A 19,262-nucleotide genomic window follows, 5' to 3' on the forward strand; every position below is an offset into this window, starting at 1 on the left:
GAATCTAATTCATCTGCAACAACTGCACAATCTCCATTGTTTACATAATCATCAAAACCTATCATCCATTTGGTTGCTTTCTTATAAGAATCCCCTGTAGATCTAGTAGAAGAACTACTACCAGTATAATCAAAGCAATAAACAGTTGGTGAAAACTTCAATTAATAATCTTCAACTAATTCCCGGCAAAGGGTGACCACTTTCCCAACATACAACTATTTTGATATTTATTATTTTTAACAATATTTATAATTTTGTTATTTATTTATTAGTAATTTTAAAAATAAAAATAAAATTAAAAATTAAAATGGGGAAATGGGTAGGGGATGGGGATTCCACCTTATCCCCGTCCCCTCCCCGAATAAAAAATTGGGTAAAAAATTTTCCCCGTCCCCTCCCCGAAAAAAAAATTGGGTATAAAATTATCCCCGTACCCTCCCCGAATGGGGAAAATCCCCGAGGGTACCCGTCCCCGTGGGGATTTTTGCCATCCCTACGTGTCACATGTCTATTATTGATAGTATATGGTTGAGATTTAATTATTTCTATATTCTTATTTACTAGCAATCAATCAGTCAATCACCCACATAAAATATCACTGATCAATTTATGTGAGGACTATCTATTCATATAGAAAAATATAAACAAAAAATGGCTACTCATTAAAGATTTTTTTTTTTACATAAAAATTAATTTGAAGTTTATTTATTTACTAATTTCATTAAAAAGAAAAAAAGTCTGCCACTAATATTTTTGGCTCTGCTTTGGTAGAACTGAATAGGCAACTCTTAACAGGAGGGGACAACTAAAACATCTAAAAAAGTTAAATTTAACATTTCTCTAAACCATTATTTCTGTGATACTTTCCTTAAGCTTGATTCCTTTCCCGTTTCTTGTTTCCCGTTTGCTTTCTTCGGTGCAAATAAAGATAAAATGAAACAAGATCGAGGACTAACACTTTTAGTAGAAGATTTACGGGGCACAATATAAAATGAATTTATTCCATTAATTATATATAGTTGAATAAAATGCAGAAAATCATTCTTACATACAAATGTGTCGCGTGCGTCTACGCGTAAAGTTTAGATTTAATGCTATACAGCTCAGTTTAATACAGCTACATGCAGCTGTATGTTTGCACTCATAAAATTTTACAATTCTTCAACATCATACACAAAATATGAAAGCTATTTGACTATTTTTCACTCAGAAATTGGTTCTAAAAGTGCTTCTCCAATGACGTCCTCAGTGCTCAACTGTCTAGAAGCAGCTAACTGCTTATAGATTTCCATGACCAACCTGCTGTCAACTTGCTCTCCGGAAGAAACGACCATAGAGGCCTGTGGGCTTTTGGTAACCTTTTTCCCTTTAAGAAAACCTCCATTGCTGCTAGAGTTGGCCAATTTCTTGGCCAAACAAATCATCATGTCAACATAAGCATCTTGAAGCTTTGCCAAAAGTTTGATGGGTGAAATGATTTTCCAACGCAGCTTTGTAATTCTTCTTAATCTCCAACGCCGCTGGCGAGGAGCGTCATCCCCGCCAAGCCTTAAAACATGTGGCTTCTTTCTCTTGCTTTGACTCCCGCCTTTGATTCTCTGCCGGTACTTTCTTCTCCTCCAGTATCTTTTCCAGCTTTCGTGATATTCATAAGGAAGAATTAACATCGTAATTGATTTATATGCTATTGCTTAATTTGCTTTCTGTATGTTTAAGAAAGAGATGTGCAAGGAGAAACAATTAACGAGAGAGTATATATATATATATATATATATATATATATATAGAAGAAAAAAAAGAGGCTTATTATTCAATTAACCAGTAAAAGTACGAATATAAGAGGACAGTAGGTTTGAATCATATTGGTCAAATATAGTGTGTCTGAACAAGCGAGTTAATTAGAATAAATAAAACAACATTATAAGTGTGCATCGTGGCAAAATTTGTTTTGTTTTCGGCATATGTTGAAATTCTTGTCACTGGCAGAATTCTGCATACGAATACTATTATTATTTTGAACATTTTATTATTTTACAAATAATTTTAATTTTGCACGCTCTACCAAAGAATAAAAAAGTCCTTACTTAAACCTTTCTAATTAATTATCTTTTATTTATTGTGCATATCCATAAAAATACTCAATTCACCAAGAAAAAAAATTACATTTTCAATTTTTTTTAGAACATATTTCAAGTACATATTTAAATCCAACAAAGTCATTAAAATTTTTAACTCATTTTCTTAAATAATCAAAGAAGAAGTAAATAGATAAATAATTTAAATTCCAAACTTATTAATTATCTAACCCTGACTTAGCTTCAATATTAAAAATTAGTCATGAATCAACGTGCAAGTTGCGTAGAAGCTTTATGAGGAAGTGCCGTAAATATTGCACTTAAATAGAAGGAGCATAGATGCATGAGAGCAATGAAACTAATTTTAGGACGAAATCAATAAAGTTAACGAATCATCACCAGATTTTGCGAACTTAACAGCAGATTGTTCTATTTCACCAAGGTGAAAATCGATTGGAGCAATTAAAAGTTTATTTACTGAAAAATCAAAAGGTACACAGTAGTTTCGTTTTAAATATTTGTAAAAGTTTTGGGGTTTAAGATAAAAGAATTGTTTATATGTTGAAAGAGTTTAAAATAATTATGTTTTATTTACTCTTAGTAGATTATTTTTAATAACAAATCATATCATGGGTGTTTTTATAATAAATTATTTTATTGAAATAAGAATACTTAAAAATAATTTTTAGAGTGCTAAATGGCAAATACTACCCACCCTTATGCATATGGACGATAAAAACGAGTTGAATTTTGAAGCAGTGAGTAAACAATTGTATAATTTTGAATATCTAACTAGATACCATATCTCTTCGAATATATTTTTGGGTCCCTTTGTTATATAAGTATGAATTGTCACTGCTATCTGATATGAATTCTTAACTTTGCCAACAAGGAACCCGAGTATGTTATATTATACTCAAATTTGAAAGATCCAGCTGGTGATGATAACGTCCAAGTGATGAAAGGAGATCAAAAGAGAGAAACGTGATTTATTGGTAATGAGCTGCGGCCACATAGTCAATGAAATTCTACTAGCTTAATTATATAATCAAACACTTCTAGAAATATACATGACATAAGGCTGAGTCTGCGTCAACTATAGAGAATGGAATTCTCAAAAGTGGGCGGGATTTTGCTTCCCTCTGTTATATACTGAACACGAGGTTCGGAGATTATAGTTAATTAGAGAATGGAATTGTTTAAATCAATTCCCCCATTTATTTATAGATATAATTTAAAATATGCGAGAATACAGACTGTACACTCTATACCATTGTATTGGTAGATTAATTAAAATAATAAATTCTGATCTGGCAGATGATTGGATCTTGATTTTGCAGCTAATTTAGACGCTGGAGTGAATAATTGATTGCTACAGGAGATGCAATATTATACGATCTCTTTACTGATTTTGTTACCGAATATTGGTTGTGACCCCCTTTATTTATTTTGATGGTGCTTTTGTATGCTCTCTAAAATCTTATATATATATATATATATATATTAATATTATCGATAAGTATGCTCTCTAAAATGTAAATGTACATTGTGAGTCTCAAAAAAAAAAAAAAATTCTATCTCGCCTGAGACAAAATATTATAAATAGCTGATACCACATTGGAAGGTCTCACCTATCTAATCAAAATTGACGATAAAATTTAAAGTTATATGAATTTTTAATTTATTAATATATTTGGTTTGTACAGAAGAATATTTCACATTGATTGAAAACAATTAAGTTAGGCGCATCATATTTTTATATAGAATCAGTTTGGATTATTGATAAGTATGCTCTCTAAAATGCAAATGCACATTGTGAGTCTAAAAAAAAAAAATTATATCTCGCCTGAGACAAAATATTATAAATAGCTGATACCATATCGGAAGGTCTCACCTATCTAATCAAAATTGACGATAAATTTTAAAGTTACATGAATTTTTAATTTATTAATATATTTGGTTTGTACATAAGAATATTCACATTGATGAAAACAATTAAGTTAGGCACATCATATTTTTATATAGAATCAGAGCCAAACTGATCTCTGATTCTATGAGGAAGCTCATATTATGTACCTTAATTTCCCTAAGATCAAATCAAGCTAAAAAAATAACTTCATTCTAATGCTTAATTAGAAAGCTCAACAAAACAAAAAAAGAAAGTAAAAGAAGAATTTTAACAAGACAGAAAAGATTTTGTACAACTATATGTATATAACTTTAATGCTATAAAAATAATAATTTTTTTTACGGTTCTCAACATTACATCTGAATGTCAACCAGTAGCAATCACACTAGCAATCTAATATGGTTGCTTCTTCAGCAGTATATGAAAGCCACCCACCAGCAATCTAAATATCACCATAGGGTTAAAAGACTATCAAGTGCACACAATATTGCTTCTCCAATTATAATTCAGCGCCTAATTGTCAAGAAGCAGCCAGATTCTTACATATTTGCTGGACCAATTTGCTGTGAACTTCCTCACCAGAAGACACCAACAAAACCTGTTGAGTTTTGGCAACTTTTTTCCTTCTAGCTCCAGCAAAACCTCCATTGCTGTTAGGGTTTGCCATTTTGTTGGTTAAACGTATCATCGTGTCAACATAAGCATCATGAAACTTTACCAAAACTTTGATGGGAGAAACGATTTTCCAGAGCAGCTTCGGGGTTCTTTTTATTCTCCAAAGCCAGCAAGCCGGAGCGGCTCCACCAAGCCTTATAATCTTTAGCTTCCTCTTTCTATGAACTTTTCCAAAATTCATTCCCTTCTGATAATTTCTTCCGCTCCAGGATCTTTTCAAGCTCTCGTAATATTCACAACGAAGAATCACCATTTTTACTGCTGTGAAAGAGATATGCATGCGTATAAAAGCAATGAAAGATAGTTGATTTATATAGAAGAAGAAGAAGAAATGGCACAGAAATCTTCAATACGGGTTTTGAGTAATAGAATAATACGACGTTAATATAAGCTACCTTCCATCATATTAGTCAAATATAGTCTGTCCGTGCAAGGTTCCAAAAAATAAATCAACTTTGGTTTATACGCTTCCAAATGATTGTGTCACATTGGTCAACCAAACGTTCAGTTAGGTTAAGGGGCCGGATGATAGTGTGAATTTGGACATAAATGGACTGAAAATACTCCAGAGGAGATCTCTGAAAAATTCCCTTATTTTCTTAATCGAATATTTAACATATTTTTAACTTATTAATTTAAATATATATTTTATCAGTAACTCTTCAAGATGGTGTTTTTTTTTTTAGATGGAGGATTTTCTTTCAAACGACTTATATAATTTTTTTTCTTTTTCTTTTTAAAAATAAGGATAATTATCCACTGTCTACCTGTTTTTTCGTATTTTTTTAAAAATACATAATTTTTAATTTTTTTTTCTAAGCTCCACTTGAAGTTATACTTTTGTATCTGTCCATTGTCGTTTTCAAATCGTTAAGACTTTGCTGACGTCATAAGGATATAATGATAATTTCACCTGCGTTTTAAAAACATAATTTGGAGAATATTCCATTAGTTTTCTTACAGTTTAAAGACAGCAGTGGACATGTGAAAAAAAAATAATTTCAAGTGGAGCTCAATAAAAAAAAAAAGAATTAAGTATTTTAAAAAAAGTATGAAAAAATATGTGGACAGTAAATAATTATTCAAAAAATAATTGCATTAAAAACAAAAGCCCATAAATCCATGGTGAAAGCCCAACCTAAAAGTCTACTAAAGAATATTGTCCCATTCACAATACACAAGAAAGAGAGGCTCGAATCCTTGAATTTTGTCTGGGATCGGGATGATGATCTCTGAAATTGTTTTGAGGTATGATAAATATCCCAACGGACATAGGTTTGTATTGATTCATCATAAACAGTTAACCCAACTGGATAAAGTTAAAATTAAAATAACCAAAATATTGCCAAGAATTTCAATGTATTCAGGCCTTGCTATTTTTTTTTCCTTAAATTCCACGGGCCAAAATATTTCGAGCTTAAAAAGTTTACAACATTTTTTTTTTTATAAATTGTTTGATTACATCAAATTCCGAATTCTTCTTCGCTTCAAAGACTCGCAATTCATTCTTATCAGGTCGAGCTTTTTCGACGGACTGTGCCTAGATGACGAGCATTAGTTCCCTCTCGTTTGATCTCCTGAGTGTAAAACTAACATCAGTTTAACTTATTCATATATATATATATAGAGAGAGAGAGAGAGATAGAGAGAGAGAGACAGTCATTGTTATAATGATTATTGTTAGGTTATTACTTACGAAATTAATTTGATAGAATTGATGAGAAATATAGAAGCATATATACCACATTATGCTTGAGAGGCATGTTGTTTAATGAGCTCTTAGGCATCATATTCCTCGCAATAAAACCTGCAGTGACTTCAGAGTTATTAGGACATCGCAAATTTGCTTTTGTTTCTCTTTCTTCAGCGCCTGATTTCCTAGCATTCATCACCTTCTCCACCATCCTACTTCCAAGAATTTGAGTTTGAATTCTTCCCTTTTGATCACTTTCTTTTTGCTTTACTAATAATTGATCATCAACTTTCCGACTCCTTGTCACACTCTTTGGCCTTTGATTGATATGAGTAGACGGACTTTGATTGGTCACAGGGCGACCCCTTGTGGCTGAAGTTGAACGATGGTCAGTCCTTAAATTCGGAGGTGTCTCGTTAGAAAATCCTGGGATTTGAGCTGGAATTTTTGATCTCATTGAAGGCGACACGCCTCTGCTTCTAGGCTTCGTTTTTGTGTCTGTCAATCCCAAAGTTTTGGAAAGGTTTGAAGTGATGAAATCGAAATGATCTTGGCTTTCTTTCTGGTTGGTGTCTGTTCTTTTACTGTTTGGAATTAGATGAGTAGTTGGTGATGATGAGGTTGTTGTTTTATTGTATTTCGGAAATGTTGTTTCTTTGGTGTTTTTGGTCTCGGTTGATGAATTAATGTTTGGCCTCTGACTTCGAGTAATGGATCTAACGGGGATTTTTGGTTTTGGTTTTGGGGAATTTGGTCTTCCCAAAATTGTTGCTGCTGAATTGCCTGCGAACTGCAATATAAACAGAATTGACAATTGGGATTTTGCATCCCCATATGAAAATATTGTGAGATAAATAATACATATAGAAAGATAAATAAAGTAGCTCGACAAAAAGCATACCCTTGAAAGGGGTTGGATGATTGGAATCTCCCTTTGAACGACTAGTTCGGGGGCAGTTGCTTCCATTTCTAAAGATGGGAATAAAGGAGTTGCTGGCGGCGTCTTCAACCTTCACATATATAAAAGCATGACCTCTTCATCATATGAAATAAAATTCTGAACTATATATATATATGCTCGAGATTAATAATACTAGGAAAATTCATAAGTATATGCCAATAACTCACATACCAATCATAATCATTTTTGTTATTGTTTTCTCCTAAGAATTCATTTCCACTTCCCTTCTTTCCAGATCCAATTCTGTACAACGCATGATTTCCTGTAAATGTAATATTAATTGTTTGTAAAATTATTACGTACTTCATGAAACAATATGTGTGGAAATATAAATCAGTTAAGCATCGAACTCCAAAAGCATGTGTCCCAGGGCCTCTCTCGCTGTGGAAACTAATAAGAGATCAAGCTAGCAATCATATTAAATATCCTTTTTTAATTACGAAAGGAAAAAAAATATAAATCATGTAATTAAGAATCTTTATGAATACTGACGTACCAGCATTTGGCTCAAACTCATCTGAAACAGGCTGAAGAAGGCTTGCAAATCGATCTTTTTCGCGTTTATTCAACTCCCTGAATAGAACGAGATCTTCATCATTGTCAATATTTTTCCGTTCAACAAATGGTATCATGGAGAATTTCCGGCCGCCACCACCACCAGTGCCTTTCATACTTTTCATTTTCCTAATCACGTAGCTAGGCTCTTGAAGCTTTTCAGTTCGAATTAAACTGCTTGCATGGGATATTTCTTCTTGGAAATTGGAATGTATAAAGAGATGCAGGAGAGTAATAATTTAATCTAATGGACGCACTACATAAGTAGGAAAATAATGCTATGAGTGCCACGAGGAACTTCGGCCGGCCACGAAAAGGTCCGAACAATTGAGGTGACACAAAGCAAACAAAAGTTCTTATTTCGAATATACTTATCTAATGCCGTTAGGAATCAAGCTGTATAATGAACAGAAGACAGATTCTTCAAATCACATTTTGTCATTTTTTGGTTGCTAACTTGTTGTTATGAGTTGTAATGATCACATAAGTAATTACAAACATGTTCTTGAGTTTATTTAATTATTTGATATCTGATGGATAATTACTAAGAAAATGATTCAAAAAGCGAGAGAGCGGGAGAGGACAAACTGCTAAAAGATTCATGTTATGTTATATTGCTACAGGATCAGTTTACAGTTACACGAGCGTACTATGTGCTGACATGTAATTAGGAATATGATTATCTCCTGATTTTAGGACTACTGAGTTTTTAAAGATGTTCTACTATGAACCTTATAATAATAGTGTATGATTTATAATATGAAGTGGAATCATTTTTCCATTGGATTATTCCATATTTTTTATGATAACAAGTTGAGTTGAGTAGGAGCTTATTAAACTTTATTTTTTTTGGCCGGTCTCTCATATTAGTGTTGTTTTGCTTTCCTGCTTCGATAGTTTCTATGGGGGTTAGGTTCATTTTGTCCATTCCTGAGGAGCTTCTTAAACTATGCTTTCTTGAGTGATCAGTTATCTGAATTATCTGAATAATTTGTTAAATAATGATAAATTATCTGAATAATTTGTGAAACTGAGTTATGTATAAATAAATCTGTTTATATAATAGATTAATTTATCGTTATTTAGGGGGAGAAAAAAAGATTTGACATAATCGGAAAACAGGACATTACAGAAAGGATCAAAGGACAATTGGAAATGTCATGTTTTAGTCAAATTGCAAAGAAAACGACTCATCAGCAGCGCAATCACTCCAAAGAACGGCTGTAAGTACCCAAAGTAAGCGACCTGGATCAAGGCGGCACTCTCCAGATTGAGTCCAGCAAGTGCCTCGAGAATCAGCTATCATGTTTTATTCTCCAACAGATACCAGTTAGTGATCTTTGGGTGTGTTTGGTGCTCCGCACTGGACTGTATTATATTGTATTGGACTGTATTGTATTAGAATAGTATGTATTAAATTGACCTGTTGTATAAATTATACAGTATTTGGTGCTGAGTTGTATTGTATTATTATCAATTATCCTGTGTTTGGCATATAACATGTACTGGATTGTTTTAATGTTTGTTAAAAGTAAATAATTTAAGTAAATAACTAACCTTGTTATATTAAGTATCATAATCCTTGGAATATGGAATAATTTTTTAATACTAAAAAGGATATGGATATATATATATATATATATATATATATAAAGAAAATACTCATATACAAATTTAATATTTTTATATTTGTTTCTAGATTTATGTAACTACAAGTTTCAAAAAATTTCCACACATAATTTTTCTACACATTTCTTGTGAAAATTAATAAAAAACATAATTCTAATCAAATTACACAAATAAAGCATATGATTTTCCTTCGTAGGGGAATTTTCAACCTTAATATAATCATTCAAAAGTTTACAAAAATTTATTCAAATTAATAATACAATATTAATTTTCACGCAATATAAGCCCAGACATGCAGCAACAGCATTACAACAAGTTGTCACTCTTGTCTCTTGAAGCGAACTTTTTTTTAACACTTTTTTACTCACTTTTTTCACAGGCTCCTTCTCCTTCTCCTCCTCTCTCTCTCTCTCTCTCTCTCTCTCTCTCTCTTTCTTTCTACCCCTTCACTCCTTCAGAAACATAGCTAAAAAAAAAAGCCCAGACATAAGCCGTATGGCTTTTTTATTTTATTTTATAGGAACTTGGGAGCAAGACCAAATTTCCTTTGAAATTAATATGGATCTAGTTAATATTTTAATGGTTAATAAAGATTTGTTAAAGTTAAGTGCTGAAATTACCTGCATCAAAAGGATTTGGTAAAAAGTTGTCGGTATTGTTTTCAGAAGTGAAGAAGAAGATGATATGGGTTGTGGACTTTTGGGTTCTTTTACTTTTCCTTTTTACTTTTATTGACTAAGCTAATAAAGGCCCGGAGACCCGGGGGTTGGTGCGGGTCTTTATTGCACACCCAAATATGTATTAATTTTACTTTTTTATACAGTACATACCAGTTGAATAATTTACCAAACGTGGGTTAAAAAAATAAGTGTAATACATACCTGCTTAATACATGCTGCCAAACATGCCCTTTATATTCTTAAGAGATCATATCTTAATCAGCTTGAATTTTAAAGTAACAACAACAGAGGTCAAGAGGTTAATTACTCTTCACATCATTTTTTTTAGGGAAATTATCCACTGTCCACCCGCTTTTTTTTTTTTTTTTCAAACATACATAATTATTTTCTTTTTTGGTTGGAATCCACCCGAAGTTACATTTCTTTTCACTTTTCCACTTTCGTTTGGAGACCGTTAAGAAAACTAACGAAATATTGTATAAATGACTTTCTTACCATCAAATGTAAAAGATAAATTATCCACCGACTACCTTTTTTTTGTATTTTTTCAAAAATACATAATACTTAATTTTTTTTTACTGAACTCTATTTGAAGTTATATTATTTTACACATTTCCATCACTGTATCGTTGTAAAATGACAGTTTTACCCTTATGATGTCAGTAAAGTTCTAACGGTGTTATAACAAGTGTGGACTAATGAAAAAAATGTTAATTTCAGGTGGAGCGCTGCAAAAAAAAAAAAAAGATTTGTGTATTTTTAAAAAACAATGAAAAAACGGGTGGACGGTGGATAATTTTCCTTTTTTATCTTTTCATTTTATTTTTTGATAAAACAATCTTGATAAATAATTTCTTTAGTCTGTGCTTTTGTATGGGTTGGAATTTGGGCTTAATTTTTCTTAAAATAAAAAATAGTCACATGCAAGACATCGACAATTGAACGTCCATATCAAGAAATTCTATTTGCCTCAGAAAAATAAATCATAGCAATTGCTTCTTTTGCAGTGCAGAAATATATTGTCCGCTTTATATATATATATATGTAGCTAATAAAATTAAATGCCATTAGGTACAGAATTTATAACGTCTCTTTTATAACTACAATAAATATGTGAAGTTGTTTAATAATAAATACAAAATTAATATAAAATGAAAGAAAATTTTAGGCATCTTGATGATGCCATTAACTTACAAAACTACGCAAAAAATGCTTTCCAAAAGTGCTTTCCCAATGATAAGTATCCACCATTCAGTGCTCAATATAATTGTCGAGAAGCAGCTAACCTGTTATAGATCTCCAAAACCAACCGGCTATCAACTTGTTCGCCGGAAGAAACCAATATAGAAACCTCTCTTTGTTTGGCAATATTCTTTTTACTCTTAAACAAACCTCCATTAATATCCGTGTTAGCCATTTTGTTAGCCAAACAAATCATCATGCCCACATAGGCATCACGAATCTTTGCCAAAAGCTTGATGGGTGAAATCATTTTCCAATACAATTTCGGAACTCTTCTTATTCTCCAAAGGTGGTGGCGAGGAGCATCAGCTGCACCACCGCCAAGCCTTAGTATTTTTAGCTTCCTTTTACCATGACTTGCGCCGTTGATTCTCTGGTACTTTCTTCTCCTCCAGTATCTATTCAACCTCTCATAATATGCCAAATGAACAATATCCATTTAATTTGCTACTATAGCTTTTATGCTGTTGCTGAAAATAAATTAACTAAAAGAGATGTGCATGAAGAGAAGAAACGAGAGAGATGTTATTTATATAGAAGAAGAATTGCTGCAACCTTTCTTAATTTATTATTATTATTTATGGGCGTGTTTTGCATATAGGATGATCAAAAGAATAAATTGTTTAAGGAAATTAATAAAACACTCATACTATGATTATATGATATTTTTTATTTGTATAGATATATTATTATTAGTAAGACATTTGAGTTTCTTTTGCGTGCACCAAACAAATTTATCTTCAAAAATGTCTTTGTTTTTTCACATTCTTCATATTGTTTGTGCGTGGGTTTTGACTTTTGCTAAATATTAAATGGTTTTCAAAGGTATGTAGTCATTAGTTGAAGTAGTCAATGGTCAGCATTCAGCTACTCATCCGAGCATCATTGTTCACATCATCAAACACTAAATAATTAAAATCGCCATATTTCGGGGGTTTTTAATTAAATACCCTTTAATAGTTTTAAAATTATTTAAATACCCCTTCCCTTTATAGTTTTCATGGATACCATAACAAATGTGAGTAAAGTCTGAAATGTCCTTAATGAATGCATCAAATTCACTCAACTTCATTGTCTTCATATTTCTTTCACCCAAATCTCTTCTTGTTGCCGAAATTCTCTCAAAATCTCTTAGAATCTCTCAAAATCTCTCATAACTTCTTACAAAAATACAATTATATATTTATTTCTTTAACATACACTCTTTCTTTAACTGAAATGAGGTGCATTACTCATTAAAACAATCCAATAAGGTATGTTAATGTTGTTGGGTTTTAAGTTTTTTAATTTTTAGGAAAATTTAGAAATTTTCCTCACATTATAATGTTTTATTTTAACCATTTTTTCTTATATGTAAAAATATATGCAATGTAGGTTGTTTATTTTTTTTTTCAGTAATATAGTTTATTTATGGTGAAAATGTTTCGCATCGTGCATTCCTTTTGATACCGTGTACATCATGTAATTAGTCATGTAGGTCGTGTAAGTAATATAGCCGTATAAGTTGTGTAGGTCATATAAGTAATATAATCATGTAGGTCGTGTAAGTCATGTAAGTAATGTAGTCGTGTAGGTCGTGTAGTCATGTAAGTAATGTAGTCGTGTAGGTCGTGTAGTTACTTGTATATGAAATTTGATATTATTGTTTCTATTGTATCATCAGATATGGTTTTGGTATGTGTGTATATTCTCTTCCATGGTGAATGGATTGAGCAAAATGACGAGTATAAGTTCAAAGGTTCCAAGACTAAAGGGATAATGATACCACGATCGACAACATATGCCAAATTGGTGGAGAAGATAGCTCAAGTTATTGATCTAGATGCTTCGGAATTCGAAATCACAATGAAGTTCAAGCTTAAGACATCTAATCGTATGCCACCAATTACAATTTAAACCAATGATGATGTGGAATTTTTTTAGATTCCAATTTAATTTCACTTCTTTTTTTTAATAATTTTCGTTGACATTTTCTGCATAGCAGCAAATATAAATTCTTAGCACCAAATTAAGTCTTTAAAGAACTAAATTAATCTAATCATTAATGGAAAAAGTCGTGTAATTTTAAGGTCGTGTGATTGAGTAATATATAAAGTCATGTAAAACATAAAGTTAAGGTCGTGTAATATACAACTGAAGGTCGTGAAAGACTCGTAATACATGATTCAAGATCGCGTAATAATACACAAAGTCATGTCATATACGACTGAGGGTCGTGTATTACACGAGTATATTACACGAGCTTGAAACCTATGTTACATGACCTTACACGACCAAATAGTGTGTTCATAAATTGCAGCAAAAAAACTAAATTTGCACATCCGACAATTTGAGAAATGGTTAGATTAATTAATATAAATAAACAAAGTTATTAGTGCACAAATTTTTCAATATTTGAATAGGATACGCTAATGAACATTGCAATTAAACATATTACGGCCATTTAAAATTTTTTTTTTAATCTTCAAAGTGCTTTCTTCCTCTGCCCAAGCGTACAAGCATACATGAGGAATGCCTGCATATAATTAATCCATGAAATCAATTAAGAAAAAAAATATCAACTACAGGAAATTAATGTAATGTTATACACATAAGAACACCATTTGCAGTGATCAAAGTGTTTCCACTCATAACTAGACATACCATGACTTACCATGGATTATAATTGGAAATTAAGGATTTCTCTAAGTAATGACATTCCACAAGGTAAAGACATCTGCACCATTCCAATTTATTGTGAGCCTAATTAAACTAAATGTAATGTGTATATTCTATTGACAAGAAACAAAAAATTAAATTACAGAACACACCTGGAGAGATGATAAACTTTTTACTCCTCAATCTAGAATTGAAGGTCGTGTAATCATGCAATATATGAAGGTCGTGTAATCGTACAATACGTGAAGGTCGTGTAATACACAACCTTGAATCTTACATAACCTTACACGACCAAATCGTGTGTTACATGACAAAATTATAATCGGCACAATCCATTAATTTTTCACAATTTGCATGCAGCAAAACAACTAGAAATTTGTTTTCGAACATGTTATAAGAGACCCACAACTAATTAATCTATTTTCAATATAAAAACCCTAACTTTTTTGTTTTTTTTCCCCTGAATATCAACAAGAAAACTAATTACAGGGAATTACTTGCCTCAACTAATTACATTCTGACCATTTTGCAATAAAGGATCAGCTCTCGTTGGCGATTATGTAGCGACGAACTAGGCTTCTCTTTCTCAGTTGTGGCAGCTTCCCCTTCTCAGGCTCAGTTTGCTCGTTTTGAAGTTTGATTTAGCATTTATGGAGAATGAATGTTTGTTTGAGTAGATGTGATGCCGGTGAGCAAATTGCAGAGGTGATGCTGGTTGATATTCGATTTAGCATGTATGAGAATGGAGGATGAGTATTTGTTTGTTTGAGTAAAGGTAATGGAGAAAATTACAACAGATATGAGTGTTTGTTTGTTTGAGTAGAGGGAGGGAGAGGTGTTGTCAGTTGAGTTGAAGTGTTTTAAAATGAGGATAGTTTAGTAATTTCCTATCAGCTTTTAAAGGGTATTGATGAAAATTTTGGCAAAATCAGATTTTAGGGTTTTGAGATAATTTTTAAAGTATGAAGGTGCATCTGCTGCAATTCCCTCCATATTTCGCTTTAGTTCTTATTGTTAGGACCGATTACTTAATTAGTTCGTGTATTTAAAAAAAATTAATCAATAAATCTTGAAGGATATATAAAATAAAAAAAAAATTGTAACATGTAACAAGTAAAAAATTAAAGAATAATGAAATAGATTTTGATGGAAACGAATGGATGTTTTGGAATGATTTTTTTGAGAAATATATAAGACTAAGTAATTCAAACATACAAACCTTAGTTACTAAAAGAGCATGCACTTGCCCTAATTCTTCCACAAAGTTGTTTGGTCTATTTCGTGAGCCTTCTGGATATTAGATATCATCCGCATACAACATAGAGTACAAATGATATTTAGACACGTTTTTAGAATTGTTTCGTTAAACAATTGTTGATTTGATTTATATATGTGTACGTAGTCAATGTTGTATTTAGACATTTAGTTATCTGCGGAGGGACTTGTATATGACTAGCAATTCAGCATTGTTTATTGTTTTGCTACCAAGTACCAACTCTCTATAAGTCCTCATTTTGTATATCATAATATCTATTTTTTCCTCATTTTGTATATTATAATATAACTTTCTTTTTTTTTCTGGGTTTTCTGAAATTGCACACTCAAATTCCATCAGTTAAAATGAAATTTGTATAGCTTGGTTAGATGGCAAACTCTCATTTATTTATTTTGTATAAAAAGAGATAACATTACCAGAGAATTTAACAAATATTTTAACAGAGTAGTGACCGAATGAATTAAATAAATACATATAGGAGAATTATAGTTTGATCACGCTAGGACTTTCGAGTATTGGAAGCTTTCGAGTATTGGAAGCTTACTGATTCGAATTAATTACCAGATTTTAATCATTTTATTGAAAATGTACTCCAGAAAGTTTTATATGATGTATTTCTCTGATTGGGTTTTTAATTGATTGACACTAAAATAAATGATTATCCGGAGCCACTCATATAATTAGTGGTTAATAAATAAAAAATAAAGGTAGGAGAAATTTTATCATCTAATAACAATAAAAAACAAATGGTACAAGATCTTTAAACACATACAAAAGTTCAAATCAAGATCCTAATACTATTTGGAAATCACCAAGACTAGAAAAACAAATAATTTACTTTTAAAATATATGCTTGGATTAAAAAGCATGAGTGAGTCTTGCTCAAATGCCTTTATCTAACTAAAAAGAAAAAAAAAACTTTAACAATTAAATAAATATTTTATTGGAGAATGGAGAGTACAGAAATTCTAAATACAAATAAAAACAACATAAGATGCCTGTGAGGACCTGAAGTTTTAAATCAATATCTATTGAGATTTATCTTTACATATCAAAGTTGAAGTTCGGTCCAAAATTTAAAGTTAAAAAATAAAAGAACAAACAAATAAATTTTGACAGTAGATGGAGAGACTCATTGTTTTAACTTAAAGGCTAGGGGTTTGACATTTCCTAGCTCAATTATGCTGGTTTGGGTTTTGTGGCCGGCTGGCTGATTGTCTCGTCTGCACGGAAGTTCTCACACATGACGATGCTTTAATATTAAGGGGAGTTATTCTATTTTTTTTTTTTTATAAAAAAAAAGGCCCAAAAGGACTTAAGTGGGCTTTGCTTTCTTTCTTTTCTTTTTCTTTTTTTCCCCTTCACGTTACGTGGAATTATTCAGAATACCCATATGATGTCACAACAGTTACAGTCTTACAGCAACCTTGCAAAACAAAACATATTATCAATTAGGTGCATTTTTTAACTGTTGATGTAAATGAAATGCTATAGACTATGATCACAAACAAGTTTGGCTATAAAAGAAGTGCTTCTTAAATCATAGTTAAGTGCTTCATTGCCGAGCAGCAACTATCCTTTTATAAATTTCCACAACCAATTTGCTATCAATTTCTTCACCAGAAGAAACCACTGAAACCTGTCCAGCTTTGGCAACATTTTTCCCCCTGAAAACACTTCCATCGCTGTTAGTGTTAGCAATTTTGTTGGCTAAACGAATCATCATGCCAGCATAAGCATCATGAAACTTTGCCAAAAGCTTGATGGGCGAAACGAGTTTCAATTGCTGCTGCTGCTTTGGTGTTGTTCTTATTCTATAAAGCCGGGGAGTGGCAGCAGCCCCTCCAAGCCTTACAACTTTGAGCTTCTTTTTGCAATGACCTGCACCACTGATTCTCTGGTACTTTTTTCTGCTCCAGTATCTCTTCAAGCTTTCATAATATGCAAAGGAAAGAATCGCCATTTGTACTACTTTGAGAGAGAGGGGCGTGAAGAGACGAAACGAGAGAGATTATTTATAAAGAAGAAATGGGTGCTGAGATTATTTAATGTGGGCGTTTGAATAGGGGGTTTGTTTACATCGATGATTAAAGATGAGGATCGGAATAATAGGCCAATAAGCAAAGATTGCATCATATTTAAATTCTTTGACCAGGTAAGCGGATGATTGATGGATAAATGCATCAATTTTGGGTTTTTGGCATAATTTTTTAATAAGATTTCTGTAGATGTTGAATTGGTCGTAGAATTTTGTAGACGAATCTGTTGCTATGATAAAAATGTTCTGCAGTATCTGACAAAAGGGCATCTTTAGTTACGTTATTTTAAGTTTTATCATCCATTGCCGTTCAAGTTGCAATATTAAACAAAGATACTTGCATAATTGTACTTGAATTCAATCCCATATATCATGTGATCTAACAGTAGCACTACAAACAAACCAGAAGAAAGAAAACCACTACAATCGTTATATGCTGTAAAATAGGGCTTTACAAATAGTATTATATCATTCGTGGAATGTGGATAAAATAATTTTTCATTTCCATAGATAATGTCTCGAAGCACAGATTTCTTCCAAAACCAGTCACAGTTAAATTAATGAAGAGGTTTTTTTTTTTTCTTTTTTTGTCAAAAGAATATCAATACTATCGAACTAATTAATTTGCGCATTTCTTGGGTGATCATATTTCCACCCCCATCTACTCCGTAATAGCTCCCCAATTAAAAATACACCCATAAAATCCCAAAATTTACATTACTTTGTAAATAAACCCCACTTACTACTAATATTACCTTGCGGCGACTGGTTTTCATTAATATATTTGGCGACAATAATTTTTCCAAGTTATAAAAGGAAGCCAGACAGCCAAGAAAACTGAAAATGGGAGCAACCAACTGCCGTTATCATTTCATCTTTATTTGGTACAACTTTTAAGGTAGAGCTTATTAAAATAGAGTTTTTGTTAATAGAGCTTCTATAAGTAAAATTTTTACCTAAAATATTTTAGTTGTTTGATTGTCAATAAGAGCTTTTATTTAAAATTACAAAATTACTTTAATAGATAAGTTTTTTAAAGTTATGCTATAAAAAGAATGAAATAAGATTGTTAAATGAGCAGAAGATATTTTAGATATTTTAATATTAAAAAAAAAGGCTTTCAATCTTTATTCTTAAAAATCCAAAATTTGAGCTTCAGCTAATAAAAGTAAAATAACTTGTTTAAGTTTTAAAGGCTCTACTATAAAAATAATTAAACAACAACAAAAATTTTGATAAGAGTTTATGAGATTAAATTAGTACTTATGATCATTAGATAAATCATATCAAAGCAGCACTTTATCATAAAGAAATATATAATCGATATTCAAATTTTGGCATGCAAATAAACCTAAATTTTTTAAAATTTTGTTTGGTACTGTATTTTGTAATTTAATTTACTGATATCGTCATACTCATTTTTAAGGTTTTTATTGCTGAAATTCCATTACATGATGATTAGGGGATTTGCGTCAATATGTAGCTTATTTTTTAATTTCTAGGACATGGTTCTTTTGTGGGATAAAACTGTGGTGCAACTGTGGTACCGTGCCACAGTTGCACCCAACCGTTGGATTTCCACTTATTCAAGTGGACCCCACTCATTTGAGTGGATCCAATGGCTGGTGCAACTGTGGCACGGTACCACAGTTGCACTGTAGCCTGACCCTCTTTTGTGCCTGGTTTATTATTTACTTTTATTGTTAGTCATCATTATGTCGTTGATTAGGAAAATGAAGAGTCTGAAAAATGAAAATTAGAAACAAAAATGTAGAAAGAAAGGAAGAAAGCATGCCAAACGGAGATCAGGTTCACGGAGGCATTAACATCCCAAAACAAGCAATGAAGATTTTGCAAGCAGGGCAAGAGTC

At 31.7% G+C, this 19,262-nt stretch overlaps 3 protein-coding genes across 3 annotated transcripts; all 3 read right to left on the reverse strand.

Moving 5' to 3' along the window:
* Positions 1 to 1,202: 1,202 nt before the first annotated feature.
* Positions 1,203 to 1,667, reverse strand: LOC18052354. Its single transcript, XM_006448322.1, has one exon. The coding sequence runs from the start codon at positions 1,665 to 1,667 to the stop codon at positions 1,203 to 1,205; it is 465 nt and encodes a 154-aa protein (XP_006448385.1).
* Positions 1,668 to 6,016: 4,349 nt separating this feature from the next.
* LOC18052356 lies at positions 6,017 to 7,993 on the reverse strand. The gene is made up of 4 exons (XM_024190943.1): positions 7,810 to 7,993; positions 7,485 to 7,575; positions 6,402 to 7,362; positions 6,017 to 6,236 (listed from the first exon to the last, which is right to left on the reverse strand). The coding sequence occupies exons 1-4, from the start codon at positions 7,991 to 7,993 to the stop codon at positions 6,171 to 6,173; spliced, it is 1,302 nt and encodes a 433-aa protein (XP_024046711.1). The 3' UTR covers positions 6,017 to 6,170.
* Positions 7,994 to 11,435: 3,442 nt separating this feature from the next.
* On the reverse strand, positions 11,436 to 11,858 carry LOC18052357. Its single transcript, XM_006448325.1, has one exon. It carries the CDS (start codon positions 11,856 to 11,858, stop codon positions 11,436 to 11,438), a length of 423 nt encoding a protein of 140 aa, XP_006448388.1.
* Positions 11,859 to 19,262: the final 7,404 nt, after the last annotated feature.

Source organism: Citrus clementina, unplaced genomic scaffold, assembly GCF_000493195.1.
Source record: "Citrus clementina cultivar Clemenules unplaced genomic scaffold, Citrus_clementina_v1.0 scaffold_2, whole genome shotgun sequence".
Lineage (NCBI taxonomy): Eukaryota > Viridiplantae > Streptophyta > Magnoliopsida > Sapindales > Rutaceae > Citrus > Citrus x clementina.

What these genes read in the sequence shown, in the direction of transcription:
- LOC18052357 (XM_006448325.1), bottom strand. Translation starts at nt 11,858, where the DNA reads ATGGATATTGTTCATTTGGCATATTATGAGAGGTTGAATAGATACTGG.
- LOC18052354 (XM_006448322.1), bottom strand. Translation starts at nt 1,667, where the DNA reads ATGTTAATTCTTCCTTATGAATATCACGAAAGCTGGAAAAGATACTGG.
- LOC18052356 (XM_024190943.1), bottom strand. Translation starts at nt 7,993, where the DNA reads ATGAAAAGTATGAAAGGCACTGGTGGTGGTGGCGGCCGGAAATTCTCC. An exon ending in AACAAAAATGATTATGATTG is followed by an intron (nt 7,363 to 7,484) that starts GTATGTGAGTTA and finishes ATATATGTGAAG; the next exon opens with GTTGAAGACGCCGCCAGCAA. An exon ending in TGCCTCTCAAGCATAATGTG is followed by an intron (nt 6,237 to 6,401) that starts GTATATATGCTT and finishes TTTTACACTCAG; the next exon opens with GAGATCAAACGAGAGGGAAC.